The 23,060-nt window shown below is 33.7% G+C and overlaps 2 protein-coding genes across 2 annotated transcripts; both read left to right on the top strand.

Moving 5' to 3' along the window:
- The first annotated feature begins 4,622 nt into the window (after positions 1-4,622).
- LOC139898743 (protein FATTY ACID EXPORT 1, chloroplastic-like) lies at positions 4,623-7,639 on the top strand. Its single transcript, XM_071881514.1, has 6 exons — positions 4,623-4,865; positions 5,489-5,726; positions 6,512-6,679; positions 6,899-6,945; positions 7,062-7,102; positions 7,356-7,639. Exons 1-6 carry the CDS (start codon positions 4,770-4,772, stop codon positions 7,456-7,458), a joined length of 693 nt encoding a protein of 230 aa, XP_071737615.1. The 5' UTR covers positions 4,623-4,769; the 3' UTR covers positions 7,459-7,639.
- A 1,504-nt stretch (positions 7,640-9,143) lies between these two features.
- LOC139898742 (chromatin-remodeling ATPase INO80-like) lies at positions 9,144-18,696 on the top strand. The gene is made up of 23 exons (XM_071881513.1): positions 9,144-9,390; positions 9,597-9,675; positions 10,078-10,450; positions 10,824-11,259; positions 11,690-11,887; positions 12,048-12,158; positions 12,238-12,665; positions 13,108-13,216; positions 13,301-13,381; positions 13,460-13,632; positions 13,740-13,865; positions 13,970-14,131; positions 14,323-14,380; positions 14,511-14,738; positions 14,849-14,995; positions 15,152-15,655; positions 15,754-16,014; positions 16,125-16,232; positions 16,337-16,431; positions 16,697-16,853; positions 16,971-17,168; positions 17,861-17,992; positions 18,271-18,696. The coding sequence occupies exons 1-23, from the start codon at positions 9,331-9,333 to the stop codon at positions 18,430-18,432; spliced, it is 4,386 nt and encodes a 1,461-aa protein (XP_071737614.1). The 5' UTR covers positions 9,144-9,330; the 3' UTR covers positions 18,433-18,696.
- Positions 18,697-23,060: the final 4,364 nt, after the last annotated feature.

Genomic DNA, 23,060 nt, shown 5'->3' with positions numbered 1-23,060 from the left:
GAAGTTTTCTAAGGCAACCTACACATCAAATTGAAGCTAGTGATACAAGGAACACAATTAGAACATGAACTTTTAACATCTAACAACATATGATCATCCAAAATTCAAGAACAACACACCAAAAGTCAAGTTCATGCTAGTTACACTAAAACAACGAGATCGAGCATATAAATTACACACACGACATCACAATGAGCCATAGACACTAACTAACACCATTTCAAGTCAAAAACACGAATTTAGAGAAATCTAGAGTTTTAGAAATGTTACCCAAACGAGATGAAGTTGGTACCAAAATGAAGAGGATGAAGAGAGGATTACGAATATGTAATTTATTTTGTTGTAAGCCTCCTAGATCGAATTTAGATGATGATTGAATGAATTTGGTAATGGTGTGTGTTCTTGCTAGAGAGAAAGAGAGAGAGGTGGAGATGAAAATGAATGGGTGAAAGGGGTTTGACCCTTTGACCTAGTCAAGGGTTTGATCCCTTGTCAAGTTTAGTCCCTCAACTTTCGTTCGGGTGCGTGAATTACCTAAACGAGATAATTTAAAACGCGTATCAACGGGAGATGTTATAAACATATAACGGACTTTATATTAGTATAACGGAAAAGTAAATGGAAAAAGGCGGGATGTTACATAATGTGTTCTTCAAGTATTTTTTTTTCGTTAAACAGCAACTGTGTATTTTTTTACTTTACGTTTGTTATTAATTTTAAACTACTGAGAATCGTATAAACACCAATTAACAGACCTGAAACCCACTTTAAACTCGATTACATGTTTGCAAATTGGTTCTGTCGAGTGAGCTGTGAAGAAACAGATTAAATAGAAAGATAGGATAAGGAAATTTAAATGGGATAATAATCAGAAAAGCAAGGAATGGTGGAAGGGTTAGTGGTGTTGTGATTAAGCGAAGGGACTCAAGTTCGAGCCCCGGCTACGACCATTTTTTTTTAGGAAAGCTCTTTAACTCTTACAAAGGTAGTTTATTTACTTCTAATATTATTATTATTATGATTATTATCATTTCTAATTATTATTATTATAATTATTATTATTATTATTATTATTATTATTATTATTATAAGTAAAATTATTAATATTATCATAATTATTACTAATATAATTATCATTATTAAGTATTGTTACTAAAAATTATTATTTTTATTATTATTATTAGTAAACTTTTCATTTTATTAAAAACTATTATTTTTATCACTATTATTATTTTTATTATTATTTATGGAATCATAAACATTATTATTATTATTGTTAATATTAAGTATTATCGTTATTATCATTTTCATTATTATAAATATTATTTTAGTATCATTATAATAATTATCTTTTAACAAACAAATGATATTTGTATAAAAATATATAGTTTACATACAACTATATTAATATTACCTACCATCCTGTTAATTGTTATTTAAAAACACAAAATTTATATCTATAATTTTTGGATTAACAATTATATTACTAAAATAAAATAAGTACTATAGTGTATATTGGATATATATATATATATATATATATATATATATATATATATATATATATATATATATATATATATATATATATATATATATATATATATATATATATATATATATAAGTTGTTAGATTGTGATTACATGTTTTAACATGTTAGATTGTGATTACATGTTTTAACATACAAAAATGATTTAGGTTCGTGAATCCGAGGCCAACCTTATACTTGATCAATGATGTTATATGTATTTTTACTACAAAATACAGTATGGTGAGTATATAGTCCCTTTTAAACTCTAAATATTTTGGGATGAGAATACATGCATTTTATGATTTACGTTATGGACACAAGTGATCAAAAATAAATTCTATGTTGAGTTGTACCATGGCATTTTTGTTTATACTTGGTAGCTAATATTTACATGAGGAATGTAAACGCGAATCCTGTTGATAGATCTATCGGGCCTGACAACCCCAACCGGGCTGGACGACCAGTTTTCAACGGTTGCACAATACTTCGTTTCTGTATACTACACTTGGTACGGTGTAGCGATTATTTAAGAATATGCTGCGATGATTTAAATGTTAAGTATGGTTACCAAGTGCTCAACTACTTTTACATACACTTACGAGTGTATTATGTTTAAATATATGAAATCTTGTGGTCCATAGTTATAACGCTGCTAGCATCAAACCTATATATCTCACCAACTTTATGTTGACGTTTTAAAGCATGTTATTCTCAGGTACGAATTAAGTCTTCCGCTGTGCATTTGCTCATGTTAAGGACAATACTTGGAGTCGATCATCGCAATGGAACCAAATGTTGATGACTTCGTCCGGATGGATTAGGACGGGTTGTTAAATATTGCAGGTGAAGTTAATATGGTACTCTTTGTAATGATAATTTGTGTTTATGAATGAAAAGAATGCCGTTAAACAGTTTGTGTTTCATGTTTGGAATTTGTGCTTATCAATTACAAGAATATGTGTATAGAAGACCCATTTGACAGTGTGTGTTTGTTACCCATTTGACGACAATATGGGACATTCTACAACCCATTTGAAGCATATAATATAGTACAACAATTTTGTACAGCAATATGGGTCATTTTATGACCATTTGAATGACAAATCTATCTGTTGATACTAGTACAACAATATAATGCAGCTGACCTGAATGTAACCATATTACTGTCAAATCCTACAAACACGTCTGTATTATAAATAGACGAATTGAAATAAAGGGAGTAGATGCGTACGTGACAAAAGAACCCTAAATTTGACGTTAGGGATTTTATCTCTCTATTTGTGTTTTTTAAATTTTTTTTTACTATCATTGCAGTTTAAAAATAAAAAACACATACCGAAGTGATTAATTCTAAGGTATTTGAATGTACGTTTACCATTTCCTACTCATAATATGTCTTTGTTCAGTGTGACAGGCATTGACACAAATGGTTTTGCAGTGGTGAAATTTGCGGTGTGACAGGCAGTGGTGAAGACTTAGCATTAGTTTGTCTATTACCCATTGTAATTTTGCAAAAGAATAAAATGTGTTGGATATTCGGAATGAATTAGTTGTATTGCAGGTGAAGTTAATATGGTACTCTTTGTAATGATAATTTGTGTTTATGAATGAAAAGAATGCCGTTAAACAGTTTGTGTTTCATGTTTGGAATTTGTGCTTATCAATTACAAGAATATGTGTATAGAAGACCCATTTGACAGTGTGTGTTTGTGACCCATTTGACGACAATATGGGGCATTCTACAACCCATTTGAAGCATATAATATAGTACAACAATTTTGTACAGCAATATGGGTCATTTTATGACCATTTGAATGACAAATCTATCTGTTATACTAGTACAACAATATAATGCAGCTGACCTGAATGTAACCATATTACTGTCAAATCCTACAAACACGTCTGTATTATAAATAGACGAATTGAAATAAAGGGAGTAGATGCGTACGTGACAAAAGAACCCTAAATTTGACGTTAGGGATTTTATCTCTCTATTTGTGTTTTTTTAAAATTTTTTTACTATCATTGCAGTTTAAAAATAAAAAACACATACCGAAGTGATTAATTCTAAGGTATTTGAATGTACGTTTACTATTTCCTACTCATAATATGTCTTTGTTCAGTGTGACAGGCATTGACACAAATGGTTTTGCAGTGGTGAAATTTGCAGTGTGACAGGCGGTGGTGAAGACTTAGCATTAGTTTGTCGATTACTTTATTTGTAATTTTGTTGTTCATTGTAATTTTGCAAAAGAATAATCTGTGTTGGATATTCGGAATGAATTAGTTGTATTGCAGGTGAAGTTAATATGGTACTCGTTGTAATGATAATTTGTGTTTATGAATGAAAAGAATGCCGTTAAACAGTCTGTGTTTCATGTTTGGAATTTGAGCTTATAAATTACAAGAATATGTGTATAGAAGACCCATTTGACAGTTTGTGTTTGTGACCTATTTGACGACAATATGGGTCATTCTACAACCCATTTGAAGCATACAATATAGTACAACAATTTTGTACAGCAATATGGGTCATTTTATGACCATTTGAATGACAAATCTATCTGTTGATACTAGTACAACAATATAATGCAGCTGACCTGAATGTAACCATATTACTGTCAAATGCTACAAACACGTCTGTATTATAAATAGACGAATTGAAATAAATGAAGTAGATGCGTACGTGACAAAAGAACCCTAAATTTGACGTTAGGGATTTTATTCATTTCCAAATAGTTAAATTGCGTTTTTAACCATCATGTGACTAGCACATGTTTTCATTTAATGAAGAAAGCTAATAGAAGTTAATAAATGGACTATTGTCGAACTTCTTTAAGACCACAGGGACTATCTCTATAACTTTTAAGAATTAGGGACTAACGACACAATTTAATGTAAATTACAGGGACCATTCGTATAATTTACTCAATAAAGAATTTTGTTAACCACACGCTTAAAAATCACTATTAGTAGAGCTCTCAAGTCTCAATAAGGTGCAGTAAACGAAAAAAATACTATCATGTTTATCATGGCCAACAAAAAGGCTTTACTTATATTTTAACAAGAAATAATAAAAACGCCCTCTCAAAAACCCTTCTTCCACGTTCAACTAAACTGTTCAGAAGAAAAACAAGAATAATAACAAATAAAAAAACCCTTTTTAAAACAGAAAATTTCCTACTTTAATCTGTTCCAAGATTTTAATTGCAGTTACAACAAAATCAAACCCAAAAAATGTCAGCAACAACATCTCAATTAACATGCTTTGCTACTATTCAAAACAATTTTCATCTCGCCAATCGGTCACACCCCACCCTTATTCCTTCTCAGGTACCCATATATACATACATAAGTTATCTGAATTTACATAACGCTATCGAATTGATTTTGTGTCATGATCAATTGTTACTTTGTAAGAATTTTCGTATGATCAGTAAATTAAGTTATTGGGGATCCCTAGGTTTAGGCATATACATACAATTGAGTTACTAGTATATGATTATTAGGTAGTCAACTGTAATAATAGTACAATAATCACTCTGTCTTAAAATAAGTGACCACTAGATCTAAGTTATAGTATGTAAAGCAATGCCTTTAAAAGTTAAATGTGAAATTTACCCGGTTAATTACACACTGAATATGATTTTAGGACTTTCGATCAATTCGTTTTCGTGCGAGAGTGGAATATGGGTAAAATGGGAAAAATAAGTATATTATTTTTGAAGTGGAATCATATTCTTATGTTATGATAAACTAAAACAGAAATGTGGACGTTTATAGTAGGTTACACCTCTAATTGTAAAAAATTGTGACTCTTTTTTGTATTAGTTTAATAATTGCTGTTTTTGAGAGGGGTTATCATTGTTTTTCTAGTAGAGCTTCAAATGTAGAACTGTAGTACATATCTCGCTGGGAACGATATAACAGGTCAAATTGCAATTGTTACTTTGCAGTTACCGGTTTTTATGAACAGTGACCGACATGTCGTTGCAACATTTAGTTCGAATAGAAAGTCAGCTGTGAAGTATATCACGATGACGTCAAAGTCGGAAAATGATATACTAGAAAATCCTAATTCGAGTATGGAAGAACGTGTTAATGGAGAAATTGTTGACGGACAAGTGGAGAAAGTCGTTATCGAACCAAAAAGAGCAGCAAAGATTCATGATTTTTGCTTTGGAATTCCATATGGTAAGAGCACACGGAGTCGATACCTTTTTTTCGCTGTTTCCCAAATCCGACGCCGGCGACTCCCTTCCGGTGTTAAACAACTGTTGCTGCTCACCGTCGCCCTTCAGTATCGTCTCCACGACGTTGAATTTGCACTGAACCACTACCCACTCCCCACTAATTATACACTGAAATTAGACACCGGACCATTTCTCTACTTTTGCCTTCAGTGTAAAATTTCAGTGTCTACCTAGACACTGGAATTAGACACCGAAACCAATGTCACATGCTCTAAGATCCTTTAGTGTTGGAAATTTTGAACTATTTTGCTCACCTTTATCATTAGAAACTTTGAAATTATTGTAGTATAGAATCAAATATGTTGAAGTTGAAGAAGTGAGACACAATAATTAGTAATTTTAAATTTTTTTTTTTCTTTTTTTGTGGATAAGTACGAGTACAAAGAGGACAACATACGTTTTTTCTTGTAACGGTTGATAAATACTTCCCTTTTAAAGGTTGACAAATATAGATATATTTCTAACAAGGTGTATTACTCAATAGATAGATTGCAGTAGAGTATTATACTGGCCCATGAACATATTTCTGATTTGTTACATAAAATTATAAAAGAGCATTTTTTTCCCATTATACTGCAATGCAAAATGCAATGTTTTAATATGAACTTAGACATATATTCGTATATATAAAAGATTTTAGCATAAAAATGTGAGTGTAAAGTGTATTCCATATTCAAAATTGCATATGTTTCGTGTATGTTTAACATAAGTGTATTCTCTTTTCAGGTGGAATTGTTTTTAGTGGGGGACTTGTTGGTTTTTTGTTTACAAAGAACCCTGCTAGTTTGATGACAGGTGGACTTTATGGAGGTGCTTTGCTGGCACTTAGCGTTTTCAGCTTAAAGGTCTGGGGAAAAGGACGGTCTAGCTTACCATTCATACTCGGACAAGCAGGTACCAAATATATCAGCAGACTTTAATTTTACTACGTGGTATTTATCTAATGCGGTTTTTGAAATTTCTGGATGAAATATATTGTTTTGTATAAGCATGGGGATATAATTTGTGATTTTGATATACTATATAAATTATTACTGTATTATTTTGTTTAATTATACTTGAATGATTGCTGCAACGTTTCACGGCTTAACAAGTTTTGTTCTCATTTTATAGGAATCGCTGCTGCCCTACTGTGGAAGAACATGCAGACCTACTCATCGGTATTATATCACTCACTGATTTTTTAATGTTGTATAAAAAAGAAATCAAGAAAAGCATACACAAATCGATTTGGTTTAATTATGATTATTATTATTATATTATTTGTGTCATGCAGACAAAGAAAATATTACCAACAGGATTCAATATTGTTATAAGGTAAGGAAGTATATCCGTTTAAGAATTTTTCTGCTAACGACAGCATTACGTTGTCGTTAAAACGCTTAAACACTTGTACAATCAGATAACCTCCACTATAAAGTTAATAACTAACTGCTATATACATGTGTTTTTAAGCGTGTTAACGACAACCTTGTCGTTAGCAAAATCCTTCATTTAATTATGAACTGTTGGTTGATTCATAGCAGGAACCTTTTAATTTTATTCTGCTATATATATATATATGTTACAGTGCTGCAATGTTATGCTTCTATGCTTATGTGGTGGTGTCTGGTGGAAACCCACCCCCGAAGAAGTTGAAATCTGCTGCTGCTACTGCTGCAGCTACATCTTAGTGAAGATCCTTACCGAGAATATAGATCAATAATCAACAATTTTGTGGGTTTTTTTTCTTTGCAATTTTGGACCAAGAAGAGTAAAAATGTTGTACTCTGTAAGTTGAATGAGGTTTCAGCTTTTATTGTTCTATGAAATATGCATTTCGCCAAGATTGCAGACATATTATACCGGGTTCTGGCTGATCATTATTCAAAAAATATGATATGGGTAAATCGACTCGTAAGGTCGGGTTGGTTTGCTTCAAGTTTTAATGGGAGTTGAAAATTTTGTTAACCTAAAAATAGTCGAAAATGAATGCTCAGAGTCATCGAAGGTGATTTCATATTTACATTTTTGTAAGTTGAACCAAGAAGGCCTAATGGTTCATGTTCTCACAAGAGATTTCAAAATTTCAAGTTCAAACCTTGTTAAGATGCAATTTTTTTAGGTTTAAAGTTCAAATCTAAATATGTATTGTGATTGCTTTTGAGTAGACATATTTTATCCTCATAAAAGAGTACGCATAAAACCTAAACTCAAAATCAAACGTATAGATATTAATACAATTAATACAAAAATACAGTAAATAAATAAAATATCTATCTAGTTTTTTGGTAACCAAGAACCCTGTTATTAGATCGCTCCCAACCATGACAGAGTTTCTTCCAGGACTAACCAATCATTCAGTGTCACATCAGCACCTCCATCCCACTTTCTTCACAGGACTAAACCTGGACTAAACACTCCCAACAATGACATACCTCCTCAAATAAATTGGGACCCACTTAAATTATTTAATTAAAGATGTTACAAGCTTTAATGCTCATGGTACAAGCAATATATACGTCCAGCCGTCCTCAAATATGTTGTAAATGGACAAGAACTTGGGCGGAAGAGCTGGGCTAGACCCCTGGACTAGAGCTAGGCTAAATGGTGCCATAAGTGTACTCCTGGACTAAAACTTGGGCGGAGCCTGGGCGCATGCGTTGGGAGCACTCTTAACGAGCATATTGACTCCTCTAAAGCAGCTAAACCTCGGACATTGGTAACCCAAACGTCACCTCAATGCCACGTAAAGCACCCTCCAATGTAAACCTCGAATTAGGCTCAATGGGACATTGTCAAGGATTTAACCCGAAACTTACAACTTCAATAAAAGTTTTCGAACTAGGCTCTTCGTGGTCACTTAGCAAAGCCCAAGTTATTATCTATTCAAAAGTTTATTAATCTATATAAATTTATTAATCAATAGTTTTCAATTGATGGAATGATTTCCATTCAAAACATTTTTAAAAAGTAAATTTTTCTACTTTATGAAATTTGAAGGAATCAAAGTACATTAGTTACACTAGGTCAACAAAATAGACGAAAATGAATCGAAGTGAATTTCGTTTCTATGGTAATCAAACAACGAAAGCCTGAATAAATCTGAATCTAGTTATATCAAAATCTTTCACATATTTATAAAATCAAACAGGTTTAAGAAAAGTGGGTTACGGAATAATTCGATTAGACTTTTTGTGTCTCATTTAAATTTTCCTTAACTCGTGATTTGAACGAGAAAAATCTCGATATCCATTTGAACTCGACCTTAATACGTTTGGTACGGTTCGGGTCGGATTAAGTCTTTTATAAACCCAACAGTGAGCTTGTATGAACTCAGGGTTACCCGACACACACCCGAAAGTAATCGGATCATACCACTGTAGCTACTCTCTCATGTTCCGAGTTAACTGAACTTGTTGTGGCGCATATTAGCAAGCACCTCTTACATGCTCACGTTAGCAATTGGAACTTATATAGCATTCGCAATGCCAAATACCTCACTATCTGCTCATCACCTCCAATGCGTTTAGTCACAAACCTAGGGTTTCAAAATCCATCATAATATGGACTCCAATCACCACGTCAGCAATCCGTATACCTATTCCAATCTCTTCAATCTTGAGGTATTAATTTATATACTTGTATATGCTTAAATTCTTTTTACCCTTTTCTAATTCAAATTCAATTCAATTCAATTCAATTTTCGGTTCGTGCTATATAATTGTGGATGTGTGAATTAAACTTGCGATTTTTGAGACTCTAATTTAGTTATAAAGAATTAATTATGTTAGTTTTTGTTCAATTACTGTTGCATTTATTATAATTGTAGTCGTTGATGAAATTTCAAGTACCTCAACCAGAAGATGAATCTGATTATTATGCCAATAGCAGTCATGATGAAAACAGGGGTACAGCTCTTAACATTTGTTCTCCTCATTATGTACTGTATTAATATTAATATTATTATTAACATTAGTTATAGTTATAGTTACTTTTGAATAATATCTATTTTTAATTTAATTTAATTTTTATTGGAGTTGTATTTAGAAGTGTTTTCTAGTGTTTATTAAATAAGAAACTTTTTAATAGAGTAACTTTATGATTCTAAATATAAGAATTGTAGTCGCACAACTCTCTTTAAAGCATTTTTTGATTGTTTATTGGTGATTCAAAAGTTATAAAAAAAATACATAAAAAGTTGAGTACCTTAATTCCTTAAATTTGGTAAAGCCGGGTACCTTTTTGTCCCATTTACTCTGAAATGTATAACATATATGCATATTAATAAAGTTATATAATCTTGTGTTTAGCAGGTGAACAAGTGGACCAAAGTAATGGAATGATGTTGGAGAATAATAAGAGACGAAGTGTGTATAGTAGTGATGAAGAGCAGGACGGTGGTTACCATACCTATGTATCTGAAGAGCGATATAGAACCATGCTTGGTGACCATATTATTAATAAGTACAAGAAAAGGAAAAATGTTAATAATAATAATAATGATAATCTGATAAGTCCCGTGTCAGCTTATAACGGGATGTCAGGAATAAAGAGGAGCTCTAAAACAAAGGAGCGTAAGCGAATAAACAACATTGAAACAGCTTCAAATTTTTTACCTGATAATATAACTCCGAAGCTGGGCAACTATGAAGCAGATTCTTTTCATCATCATGACATAAATAGGTTTGCCTTTTGTTTATAGTTCTTGCTTACAGGTGGCAAAATGCATTATTTTGGTATTGGTCGAAGCAAGTTGAGCTCAATTGACCTGGAACATTTTGGGTCATTTGGCTAACTATGAAGATTGTGATTAGATAATAGCCTAACTTCATGAGCAAATATGATTTATGACTTGTTAAACATTAACAATACATTTTGGGCAACTTTGACCCTTTTACTTTTAAGCTATATATACTTCACATTTTTGGCACGATATAGATTTCATCACCCAGAACAAACCATTCATTAGTGATGGTTTCGACTTGCCACCTCGACTTATTTGAACTTTATTCTACTACAAATGCTATTATATATGAGTTGTCTATTTTATGTACAGGTCATTTTCTGAACCTATTTATTTGGATATTGGAAACGGCGTCAGTTACATGATTCCGCCAACTTACGAAATGTTGACTTCCTCATTAAACTTACCTAGAATGTCCGAGATCATGGTGGAGGAGTTTTACCTTAAAGGCCCACTTGATTTGGGCTCATTAGCTCTAATGATGGCATCTGACAAAAGGTTTAGACCTAGAAGCAGACCGGGTATGGGCGACCCGAAACCCGAGTATGAATCCCTTCAGGCAAGATTAAAAGTCCAATCATCAAATAAGTCTTCACAGAAATTCAGTCTTAAAGTCAGTGATAGTGCATTGGAATCGTATTCTGTTCCCGAAGGAGCTGCAGGGAGGATTCGACGTTGTATCATGTCAGATGGGGGAGCTCTACAGGTTCACTATGTGAAGGTGTTAGAGAAAGGTGACACATATGAGGTATGCATTGAACATTTTAAATTTTTCTTATGCAAAGGTCGCGAAATAGGTTGTTCAGGTGGGTCAGGTAATGGGTCAAAGGGCAATATTTTGATACGGGTTGAAACAGGTCGAGTTGTATTGGCCCGGAACACTCTTTACCCAAACAATTTTATTTTCTAAAAAAAATAATCAGTTTGTTAAGTTTGATTACAAAGTTTTTATATTATGTCATTATTATCTTGAACTCATATTGTGTAGGTGGTTTTATGCATTTAAAGTACTTTTCAAGAGTTCGAGGATTGTCAACCTGTTTTTGTTTTAGTTAAACATAACTTAGTTCAACCCTATCATCTAGTAAATGGATGAAAACTGTGACCTTTAATTGTATAATATATTAGGATTTCTTGTCTTTTGTCATTCATATATACCTTGAACCTTTTGTATCCAGATTATTGAACGTAGTTTGCCCAAAAAACAAAAGTTGAACAGCCCACATATGTCTGAGAAAGAGGAGATGGATAAAATCTGTAAATATTGGGTGAACATGGCCAGAGCAGACATACCAAAACATCATAGGTTTTTCATCAACTTTCACAGGAAACAATTAACAGATGCTAAAAGATTTGTTGAAAGCTGTCAACGTGAGGTATGTGTATAAACTCTATGATTAATATTTTGCCACATGATGATAATTTGGTATTCATTTTATCAAAAAAGATCTCCAAAAATTATATATTCATGTTACAGTGTACATGGCATGTTAATTCTTCTAGTCTAAATGCTTAAGAGTGTGCCCTTTCTGCCAGGTGAAAATGAAGGTGAGCAGATCACTTAAATTGATGAGAGGTGCTTCAATTCGCACAAGGAAACTGTCAAGGGACATGTTGGTATTTTGGAAGCGAATAGATAAAGAAATGGTATATCTTTTTATAACTCTAGTTGGTAAAATTCCAATTTAATTTACACTAAATCATCTATATCACCTCTCTCAATCAGGCTGAAGTAAGGAAAAAAGAAGAAAAAGAAGCTGCAGAAGCTTTGAAACGTGAACAGGAGCTTCGTGAAGCTAAACGCCAACAACAAAGGCTTAATTTCTTATTGTCCCAAACAGAACTTTACAGTCATTTCATGCAGAACAAGATAGCTTCCGAACCTGTAGGGACTTTTCCAGAAGAGGAAAATAAAGTAGTTGACCAAGAAGCAATATTGACTACTTCAGAAGTCAATATTGATGAAGAAGATCCTGAAGAGGCTGAAATGAAAATGGAGGCATTAAAAGCAGCCCAAGATGCAGTTGCGAAACAAAAATTGATTACTAATGCATTTGATGATGAATGTTTGAAGTTGCGTCAAGCTGCAGGGACTGGGGCCCATGAACAAGATGCCTCAATTGCTGGATCTGTTGACATGGACTTGTTGCATCCGTAATATTCTTCACCTTCTTAGCGTAAATCGATAAACCTGGATTAATTGGGCTTTATCATACTTTTGGGTTTGTTTGAGGGGTACAACATATTAAATGGAGGAAAACTATAGACGTGCTATTCGTGGTTCAAAATGGATCGGGTTAAGAGCCCCAACCACTGGGCCCTTAGTGATGGTTACATTCCCATTGTAATTGGGTATAAAACATTTGATGCTATAAACTACAAACTTCAGTATTACTAATAAGAGGTGAACTTTTAAGTTGCAGCTAATGCATTGGCTGATGTAGGATTTATAAAAAAAATGAAAATAATACACTGGTCATCTAACCTTTCCTGACCCTAACCGTATCTGTCATGACTTGTTACCCAACCTGCTTTGTTTGTAACCTTTACTCTGGTTGATTTACTTGTTTGGTTGACCAATCAAAATTTGTTTTAGGTCAACTATGCCCATGGGATCCTCCGTACAGACACCTGAGTTATTTAAAGGTTCTCTTAAAGGGTATCAGCTCAAGGGTCTCCAATGGCTAGTGAACTGTTATGAGCAGGTATTATATATCTATATCTATATTATAATTCCGGTTGTATATCTTTTGGCACTCACTGACTATCTTTTTTACTGTTGCTTAAAGGGTCTAAATGGTATTTTAGCTGATGAAATGGGTCTTGGAAAGACTATCCAAGCAATGGCATTCTTGGCTCATTTAGCAGAAGTACGTTTTCTTTCCAAAATCTTCAACATTTACCAATAAGTTGTAATTCAATCAATCAAATTATATATTATTTTACAGGAGAAAAATATATGGGGCCCGTTCTTGGTTGTTGCACCTGCCTCTGTCTTAAGTAATTGGGTAGATGAAATCAGTCGTTTCTGTCCGGACTTGAAAGCACTTCCCTATTGGGGTGGCATTCAAGAACGGACAGTACTTAGGAAAAACATCAATCCAAAGCGTTTATATCGTAGGTACTCATCTGTCAGTTCTTTCATTTCACTAAATCGGTAACATATATTATTAATTCAATGTTTTTTATAACAATTTGAATGTGTATCGTTGATATTTTGCTTGATAGGGAGGCTGGATTCCACATACTTGTTACCAGCTATCAACTGTTAGTGTCGGATGAAAAGTATTTCAGGCGTGTGAAATGGCAGTATATGGTCTTGGACGAAGCTCAGGCAATAAAAAGTTCAAGCAGGTCAGAATATATATGTTGTTATTTACCTTTTTAGAACATAGAATAAAAGTAATTTTTATTTTTTTTTTCCTATTTCTCATTGTATTTTTGGAAACTACATGCAGTATACGATGGAAGACGCTACTCAGCTTCAATTGTCGAAATCGCTTGCTTCTTACTGGTACTCCTGTTCAGAATAACATGGCAGAGTTGTGGGCCCTCCTCCATTTCATCATGCCGACCCTATTTGATAGCCATGAACAATTTAACGAGTGGTTTTCTAGAGGGTATGATTTGTTGAAATTTTTTATTTCATTTAATATTTAAGTTTCAAACTCCCACCGTCAACAATAATAAGTTCTTATTGGTCTTATATAGATCAACCACACTCCCCCTCACCCCCCCCCCCCCCCCCCCCCCCCACCCACCCACCCACACACTCTGAATCTCTGATCATGCTTTTCCTTTTATGAACCAGTATTGAAAACCATGCGGAACATGGTGGAACGTTAAACGAGCACCAACTTAGCAGATTGGTGAGTAATATCTATTTTTCTTTCAGTTGCAAAGTTTCTTGATATTATGCATTTTAATGCTTGTCTTTACGAAGTGTTTTTACATATATTCGCCTTACATTATTTGTTTTGTTTTAATTATTTTCACCAGCATGCAATTTTGAAGCCCTTCATGTTGCGGCGTGTTAAAAAGGATGTAGTTTCTGAGTTAACCGCAAAAACCGAAATCACAGTTCATTGCAAATTGAGTTCGAGGCAGCATGCTTTTTATCAAGCTATAAAGAACAAGATATCGCTTGCTGAGTTATTTGACAATAACCGTGGACTTAACGAGAAGAAAATCATGAATCTGATGAATATCGTCATTCAACTGAGAAAGGCAAATTTCTCTCTTTTAAATTCTCTTTCCTTGTTTTTTCATTTATATGTACATGATTAACATTTTTCTACCTAAATTGTTGTATTTACATTTATTATTTTATACCGTAGGTCTGTAACCACCCAGAACTGTTTGAAAGAAATGAAGGAAGTTCGTATCTTTATTTTGCGGATATCCCAAATCCATTTCTTCCACCTCCTTTTGGAGAATTGGAGGACATATACTACTCTGGAAGTCAAAGTCTTATTACATATGAGGTAATTGCGTGAGTTACTACCAAAGTCAAAGTCAAACGCCGAGTGATCAAAATTGCAGTGTTTTGTAAAATATTATCGGTTGATTCTGTAATTTGCCTTGGATTTGTCATCTTCACCATCACGTGCCTTATCATATTTTATTTTAACTGTTACTAGGTTCCAAAATTGGTCTACCGAGACATTATTCGAAGTTCTGACGTGTTCTCTTCAGGAGTAATACATGGTCTTAGCAGAGAATTATTCGAGAAACATTTTAACATATTCTCCTCAGAAAACGTGTATCAATCCACTTTCAATCAAGATGAAAACGGAACTAAAAGTGGAGCATTTGGATTTACTCGGTTAATCGATTTGGCACCAGCAGAGGTTTCGTTTTTAGCAAATGGTTCTTTGAATGAAAAGCTATTATTTTCTATCATGAGGTGGGACCGACAATTCTTAGATGATCTGGTCGATTCAATGATGGAAACCGGGGACGATGCTATCGACGACACGAATCTTGGAATCGATAAAGTTAGAACAGTCACGAGAATGCTACTATTACCATCTAAATCTAAGAAATTTCAGACTTTGGTCCTGCCACATCAGCATAGGCTTGCATCTAATGTTCGTCTTCTTCATTCGGCTTTCACTTTCATTCCGAAAGCACGGGCCCCACCAGTAATTTCCGTGTCTGGAATTTATCTAGTCTAATCTGATCTGATTATGCTTAAATATAGTGAGTTAATTAAATATAAATCAATTCTTTGGTCTGGCAGGTAAATGTACACTGTTCGGATAGAAATTTTACTTACAAAAAAGTTGAAGAATTGCATGACCCTTGGGTTAAGAGATTATTAGTTGGCTTTGCACGAACATCTGATTTCAATGGGCCCAGAAAACCAGATGGGCCACGTCACCATTTGATTCAAGAGATAGACCAAGACCTACCTGTGTCACAACCCGCTCTTCAACTGACTCACAGGATTTTTGGGTCGTGTCCACCGATGCAGAGTTTTGATCCTGCAAAAATGCTCACTGTACGAACATCTTAACATTCAATCTGTTGAAAAAACCTGTCTTCCAGATACATCTTCATGTGCACATTGGAATTTTTTTAAACTTTACCTGTGTTGACTTCTGTTTTTAGGACTCTGGAAAGCTTCAGACGTTAGATATACTATTGAAACGCTTACGTGCAGGAAACCATCGTGTTCTTTTGTTTGCACAAATGACCAAGATGTTGAATATTATCGAGGTAATGTAAAATACTTGAGAGCTTTTATGGTACATTGTTATTTAGTGGAACGTGACTGTTGTTTGAGCATATATGATTAATACTACTGTTGCATGTGCTTACAGGATTACATGAATTATAGGAAGTACAGATATTTAAGGCTTGATGGGTCGTCAACCATTATGGACCGTCGGGACATGGTCAAAGACTTTCAGGATAGGTGAGAATTAAAACGTCTTTTACTTCGTATCTCGTGGCTGTAATGCTAACCGTTCAAATAACCTTTTCGAATCAAGTCTTGTTTTATCTACAAAATATTAATTCATATTTAGGCAATTTGGCCCTCTCTCTCTATACCAATATTCCTGTAATGCTAATGAGAGATTGAGAATGTGTTAACAAACTGCTTAACATTACGTTTGATAAATCTTTTTAATAGATTTTAGATGGCATTTACATTCTCACCTGATTATAATGTAATGCAGGAATGATATATTTGTATTTTTGCTGAGTACAAGAGCCGGTGGTCTTGGAATTAATTTGACAGCTGCTGACACTGTCATATTCTATGAAAGTGATTGGAACCCTACATTGGATTTACAAGCAATGGACCGAGCTCATCGATTGGGTCAGACTAAAGATGTTAGTTTTCTTTTAAATATTGTACCTAAACAAGTGCAAGTTTTCTGTCTATATAAGTTCTAGTATTTAAATAGTTCTGTTGAATCTCTTATTGGTAAATTATCCCACTTGATGTAGGTTACGGTGTATAGGTTAATATGTAAAGAGACCGTTGAAGAAAAGATTTTACAAAGAGCTAGCCAGAAAAGTACGGTCCAGCAACTTGTCATGACCGGTGGTCACGTACAGGGTGACTTGTTAGCACCTGAGGATGTTGTTTCGTTGCTGATTGATGATCCGCAATTGGAGCAGAAACTAAAAGAAATTCCAGCACAGGTGCTATTCTTTACTCGCCTATTTTTTCTGTAATTGACCTAATAATTTATGTTTATGTTGAATGGCTCGTGTTTCAACAATAGCTAATAGTGCATTTTTAGTAATTGATTGTGATAACTAGTTAGTGAGTATACCTGAACCTGCAAAATCAGGCTGGGCGAACGGGTTGGGTAACAGTTTGAATATGTTTAGCGTTCTATACTCAAAACAGAACATGTTTGGTTTGGAGATCCGTAAACACTTTTATATTGATACTTTAAAGTTGATAACTAACTAAATAAGTAAAATATGATTACCAATTTTATGTTATTGTAATAAAACCTCTTAGTTATGTTAATAAAGTGATTTCGGTGCTTCTATGCATTTTCAGTACAGCTCGGAAGAATTTTGACCATTTGATCTATTTCATTTAGATTTGTTGTTTAATCCCTTAGGGATAAAGCATCACCAGGACTGACACACTTATAGGTGAAATGGGTTGAAATTGCCACTTCTAAAATGTACAGGTGTTAAAGACCCTTTAGTCAGCCATGTATCCAGTAGATACTAGTTTTTGATAATACTCAAGAACGTCTTCAACAATATTACATCCCTTTTTTTTTTTTTTAAACATCATGATCTTGAACTTATTTCAAGGCAATTTTCATCAACATGATATATTCATCACAATTGTATGACTTTTTCGAGTGCAGGCTAAAGACAGGCAGAAGAAGGCTGCAACAAAAGGTATAAGGATTGATGAAGAAGGGGATGCATGCTTTGAAGATGTTACTAAATTTGAACCCTCAGTCGACAGTGATGAACCCGAGCTTGAGAATAAGAAAGTATGTACTACATGCTTGTTTTGTATTTAAGTTTTTACAAATATTGCTCTCTGGCATAAAATTTGTTAGCATTAGAAACTATATTCAGCTTTTTATACGGACAAAAAGGGCTAACTTAAAAGGAAACGGTTCAAATGGGGTTCAAATGGACAAAGGTTAACCCAACTTGACCTAGTCTATCTGAGTTGCCATAACCTTTTAGTGACCCCACCTGCTTGGACACCTCATTTTGTCACTTCTTGTTTATCGTATCTTATTTTGATGTATTGTAACTGCAGAGAAAATCTAGTGCGTTAAAACCAAGGCCGCAAAAGGGTTCAAAAAATGTTGATTCTTTGGCTGCATCGGGAACAGAATTGGATGATCGACCCAAGAGAGCTAAAAGGCCAACAAAGAGTGTGAACGAGAATCTTGAACCAGCAGTTACTGCTTCAGGTTAGAACCCAAATATGCCCAGACCCACCCCGGATTTTACAGCCCATGATGGTCCTGCTAGTGCAAGTTATCATAAGTCATAATAACATCTATATAAAAGGCATAAAAAAAATCTTGAGATGTTGTGCACAATGGAGGATAAGGATCCACAACAAAAATAGGAAGTTCCATTTATATGGAGGGTTGTAGGTGTAGCAATCGATATTTTTAGTGTATAGCAGTGTTGTACAAGTTATGCTGGTTTATGTAAGTTGATAAATTTAGCTGTTTGATTTTTAGCTGCATAGTTATAAAGCCTTGAGCCACTCAGAAGGGGGACTTGGCAATTTGTATTTGTTGATTGTGAGTTAATGCAGGTTGTTAGTACCTAACAAAATCTATCATCTGCTGTACATCGTTGTATTGTGATCACTAAAATTTGTTAATCTTTAAATAATTTTAGTGGTAAATTTAAGTAATTCCAATTCCCTTTGTGTTTTCTAATTCCATCGCTCTATTTAGTTTAGCTATTTGAATATGTTAGGTGTGTCAAGAAGATGAAAGAAGTTAGAATGGTGTCTTTTTTTTTTTTTTTCTCTTTCTTTGGAATTGCAAAAATTTATTAATCAACACCATACCCCCAGATAAGGCACTAGGGTGGGGAAACAAATACAAAGGCTTTAAAAGCCAACTACCCCACTGAGGATTACATTTGCTGCGACTAACAATTCAATTTTAACATAATCAAATAATATCTCCTTTTTTTCATGCGAAGGGAATTGAAGAGCACACTATTGCGTTACCTCCAAAAAGTAATGAACCAACAATCGCGTATAACCGAACCTTGGATGCCTTTGACAATTGACACGAAGCAAACCAAGTAGACCATCCCAACCATCAGCTGAAAATCGGGAATCAATCCATTAACGGGCCTTTCTCCATAATATCTTTCCGTCTCAAAAATAATGTCCTCTAAAATTTAGTGGTATATTGTTGTATTGTAATCACTAAAATTTAACTGTTTGATTCAAGATAAGTTTGATAAATGTCAGTTTCTCTTATATTTAAAGTAAGTTAAATTATTTATATAACAACAATTTATTAAGAATAATAAATGATAATAATTGATAAGTTTGTGTTTTGCAGTTAGTGAACTATTATTTTGAGATATATATATATATATTATATAGATAGTAAGAAACACTTTTTTTACTATTCTGAGATGGATGGAGTATAATTTTAACTTTCATTTCTAAAAAATATGGTTAAAAGTTATAATCAAGATAATTTTTGGTATCTTCGATTAGACATCTGCAAGTTATACTTTTGACAATAATATTTTACTTTATTTGTTCGTTTTCTTGCAATGTCTTGAAAAATGCATTGGATATAAATATATAATCACATACGGAGTATAATTTTGTGATTAATCTCCCAAGTTATACTTTTGACAAAAAAAAATTTCTTTTTGTGTTCATTTTTTTTTTTAAAGACACTTTATTAATATTGCTACAATATAAAATGGGGAACCCCCTACACAAGAATTCTCACTGATTATACACAAGCTCAAGTGAGAAGTATGCTAAAGTACAAAGATTGTAATCTAACAACTTATCACTTGGGTACTAGAACATAACAAACTTTGCGGATTCAAGTAAGCCAATCGGTCTTCTTAACTTTGTATCGTTTCGCAATCCATTCATATGACTTTATTTGTATCTCGTTCAAGGCAACCGGCGGGTTCCAACTTTTATTGTTAAAAACTTTATGATTTCGATTTTTTCCAAATAAGGTAATCACACACCAATTCCACCGTTTGCCAAATCTTCGCACCCAAAGCCGACGAATGAAATGGAAAATTACCACAAAAAGCCTCACTTATACTAAGATTAGAATTACCATTCATACCCCACCACTTACAGACTCTATTCCAAACCTCAAAACCGTCCTTTTGCAAAGAATAAGTGAATGTTCTACCGTCTTTACACCGTCATCGCAAAGGGGACATTGCACGGAGTGAAAATCAATACTACGCTTATCGAGTTCCGACAAAACGGGTAACCTCCTTGGTTTAGCTCTCCACACAAAAATCTCCACCTTTTTCGGAACCAAGGTGTTACGCATAGTTTCACTAACATCCGAGACCGATGAAAAGATAATAGAAGCAATTTCATCCGAAAGAATTTTTGTGATGAATTTACCATTACCTCCCAAAGACCAACACCATGAATCGTCTTTGTCCGGATCAAGAATCGCCGTCGAAACTAGGCTGTTTAGTTCGTCCAGTTCAGCAGCTGTCCTCCTGGTCGGAGGACGATTCCAGCACCACACACCTGAAACTCTGCCGCCATCACAGATTACTCGATCGGATATTATAGCATTGATATTAGATTCCAAGTATGCGAGCCTCATAAATTTAACTTTAAGAGGAACATCCAAAATTCAAATATCGTTCCAAAATGAAGTGCTTTTGCCATCTCCAATTGACTTAATGAAAGAAGACTTGAAATTGACATCAAGAGCATCAATGTGCGAACCTGTTTTAGTAATATCTAGCCAAATAGAGTTAGGGTGCGTTTGATAAAATTGAATGATTTAGTGCTGAATGATTCAGAATCTGAATGGTCCAGAGCCTCTGAATAAGATTTGCTCTGAATGAAAATAAGTTGTTTGATAATCATTTAGAATGAACGATATGAACTGACTAAAACTATCTTATTAACGTGTGACATGAATAAAAAATTCAATATACTTGTTAGTTATGTGATTAGGATATCATTTGAGGAGAATATTATAGATAATTTAGGCTCTTAATGGTTAAGAAAGTGTTTCATCTCTGAATGGTTCAGAGCTGAATTCTGAACCATTCAGCACCTTATGTCATTCAGAGGTCAGAAACAAACGCACTGAATGCTGAATGGTTTAGCATTCAGTGCTGAACCATTCCATTAAGAGGCAAACAAACGCACCCTTAGCCATAAAAGAATGTGGTTGACCCACCGAATCAAGCAAACCCGAATTTTCTTAGATACTTTTTATGACCTTAACCCACAAAGAGTTGGATTCGGTTTTGAACCTCCACCACCACTTGCCGATTAAAGCCATATTTTTACAATCTAAGGAACCCAAATTTTACCCGCCCTCATCAAAGGGACGCATAACAATGTCCCATTTAACCCAACATATTTTTGCCTCACAACCCCTCCCGCCCCAAAAAAAAATTCATCTCACACTCTCAAATTTTTTAAGCACACTTGGTGGGTCACGGAAGAGCGAAAAGTAATACAACAGTAAACTATTTATGTTCATCTTCTTGCAATGCCTTGATACATTGACTATAAATATATAATCAGATGTAATTTTGCGTAGAATAAGGTGTGATTTATGAAAAAATTACTCGTATATAATTACATTATTACACGAAGTTTGCCGAGTGATTATCTAAAAAGCCTTTTGATTGATGTATTACCTTTTATGCTTTCGTACAGACACACCCTTGTAAATGACACTTGTTACGCCTAACATCAGATTGCAGTTCCAATCTTATCTTGAATCTTTTGATGTTATTGATTCATATTTTATATCTATGCTGTTTCAATATTGTTGACCTTGTAGGTGGTGGTCCATTGCTTGTTCTACTTCTACATCCATTTTAACAACTATAGTATTATTTTTTTTAATTAATTGAATTTGGTGCATGTGGTTTGTATTAGTTCGGGTAGTACGCTTTAAATTGGTGTGATTTGCTTGTTTGTTGCTTTTTATAGCACTTGTTTAGTTGGTTTTGGGTTTAGGCGAGGCTCGGGTCTAGTTACCATTGTTAGGTTCGCTTGTTTACTGCTTTCGATTCTCGCCGGTTTTTATCGTTGTAATATGGCTTAGGTGATGAAAGATTAACGTCTAACAAAGTTTTTATTTTTTCGAAAAAAAAACAATAACCGAATTATACATGGAGTTTAACCAAGTTAACTAATTCATTTATCAAGCAATGTGATTGGTTAAGCAATCTATCTATACTATATAATAACAGGGAGTTTACGCTGATGTCATGATGTGCTTATAGGAATTGTAAGATATGTTTTAAGGGTTGTAAAATGATAATTTGATGATGTCATAAATTTAATCTATAATACTATACATAAAATTATATTATAATTGTTTCTTTTCAGATCACTTGTAAGATATATCCATCATTACAGTGCCTAAAAAATCACTCTTCATTGATTACCTCAAAAATTACACTGACCCAAAAATTACGCTGCCCCAAAAATTAAGCTGTCACAAAAAAATAGCTTATTTTTCCTTCCATTAGCTTATCTTAAAATTGCATCACTATCTCAAAATCCAGCAGCTCCATTTATTCCCCATTTCTAAAATTTATTCTGTTTCTCTTCTTCTTCATCTTGACTCCGTATTATTTTGATTTCGTGCTTTTCAGTTATAATCTGGGTGTAATGATAATTTAGGGTAAGTATATGATCTTTTATCAACATTAGGGTCTTTTTTTTTCCTGTCTGAATGATTTGCTTTTTTATTACATTGAATTAATGTTTAGCAGGAACCAAAAAGTTGTGGATACTTGACTTTATTATCTACTTTAAGGTTAGTTTTGTTGTTTTCACATTGTTTCGATTCGGTGCTTTATATATATATA

Source organism: Rutidosis leptorrhynchoides, chromosome 3 (genome assembly GCF_046630445.1).
Source record: "Rutidosis leptorrhynchoides isolate AG116_Rl617_1_P2 chromosome 3, CSIRO_AGI_Rlap_v1, whole genome shotgun sequence".
In the NCBI taxonomy this organism is placed as follows: Eukaryota; Viridiplantae; Streptophyta; class Magnoliopsida; order Asterales; family Asteraceae; genus Rutidosis; species Rutidosis leptorrhynchoides.
This window is presented reverse-complemented; position numbering and strand designations above follow the sequence as displayed.

Excerpts from the sequence above, each read along its gene's own strand:
- LOC139898743 (XM_071881514.1), top strand. The coding sequence starts at position 4,770 with ATGTCAGCAACAACATCTCAATTAACATGCTTTGCTACTATTCAAAAC. Across the intron at positions 4,866-5,488 it reads CCACCCTTATTCCTTCTCAG|TTACCGGTTTTTATGAACAG; the intron begins GTACCCATATAT and ends GTTACTTTGCAG. Across the intron at positions 6,946-7,061 it reads ACATGCAGACCTACTCATCG|ACAAAGAAAATATTACCAAC; the intron begins GTATTATATCAC and ends TGTGTCATGCAG.
- LOC139898742 (XM_071881513.1), top strand. The coding sequence starts at position 9,331 with ATGGACTCCAATCACCACGTCAGCAATCCGTATACCTATTCCAATCTC. Across the intron at positions 12,159-12,237 it reads AGCGAATAGATAAAGAAATG|GCTGAAGTAAGGAAAAAAGA; the intron begins GTATATCTTTTT and ends TCTCTCAATCAG. Across the intron at positions 16,854-16,970 it reads GATTGGGTCAGACTAAAGAT|GTTACGGTGTATAGGTTAAT; the intron begins GTTAGTTTTCTT and ends CACTTGATGTAG.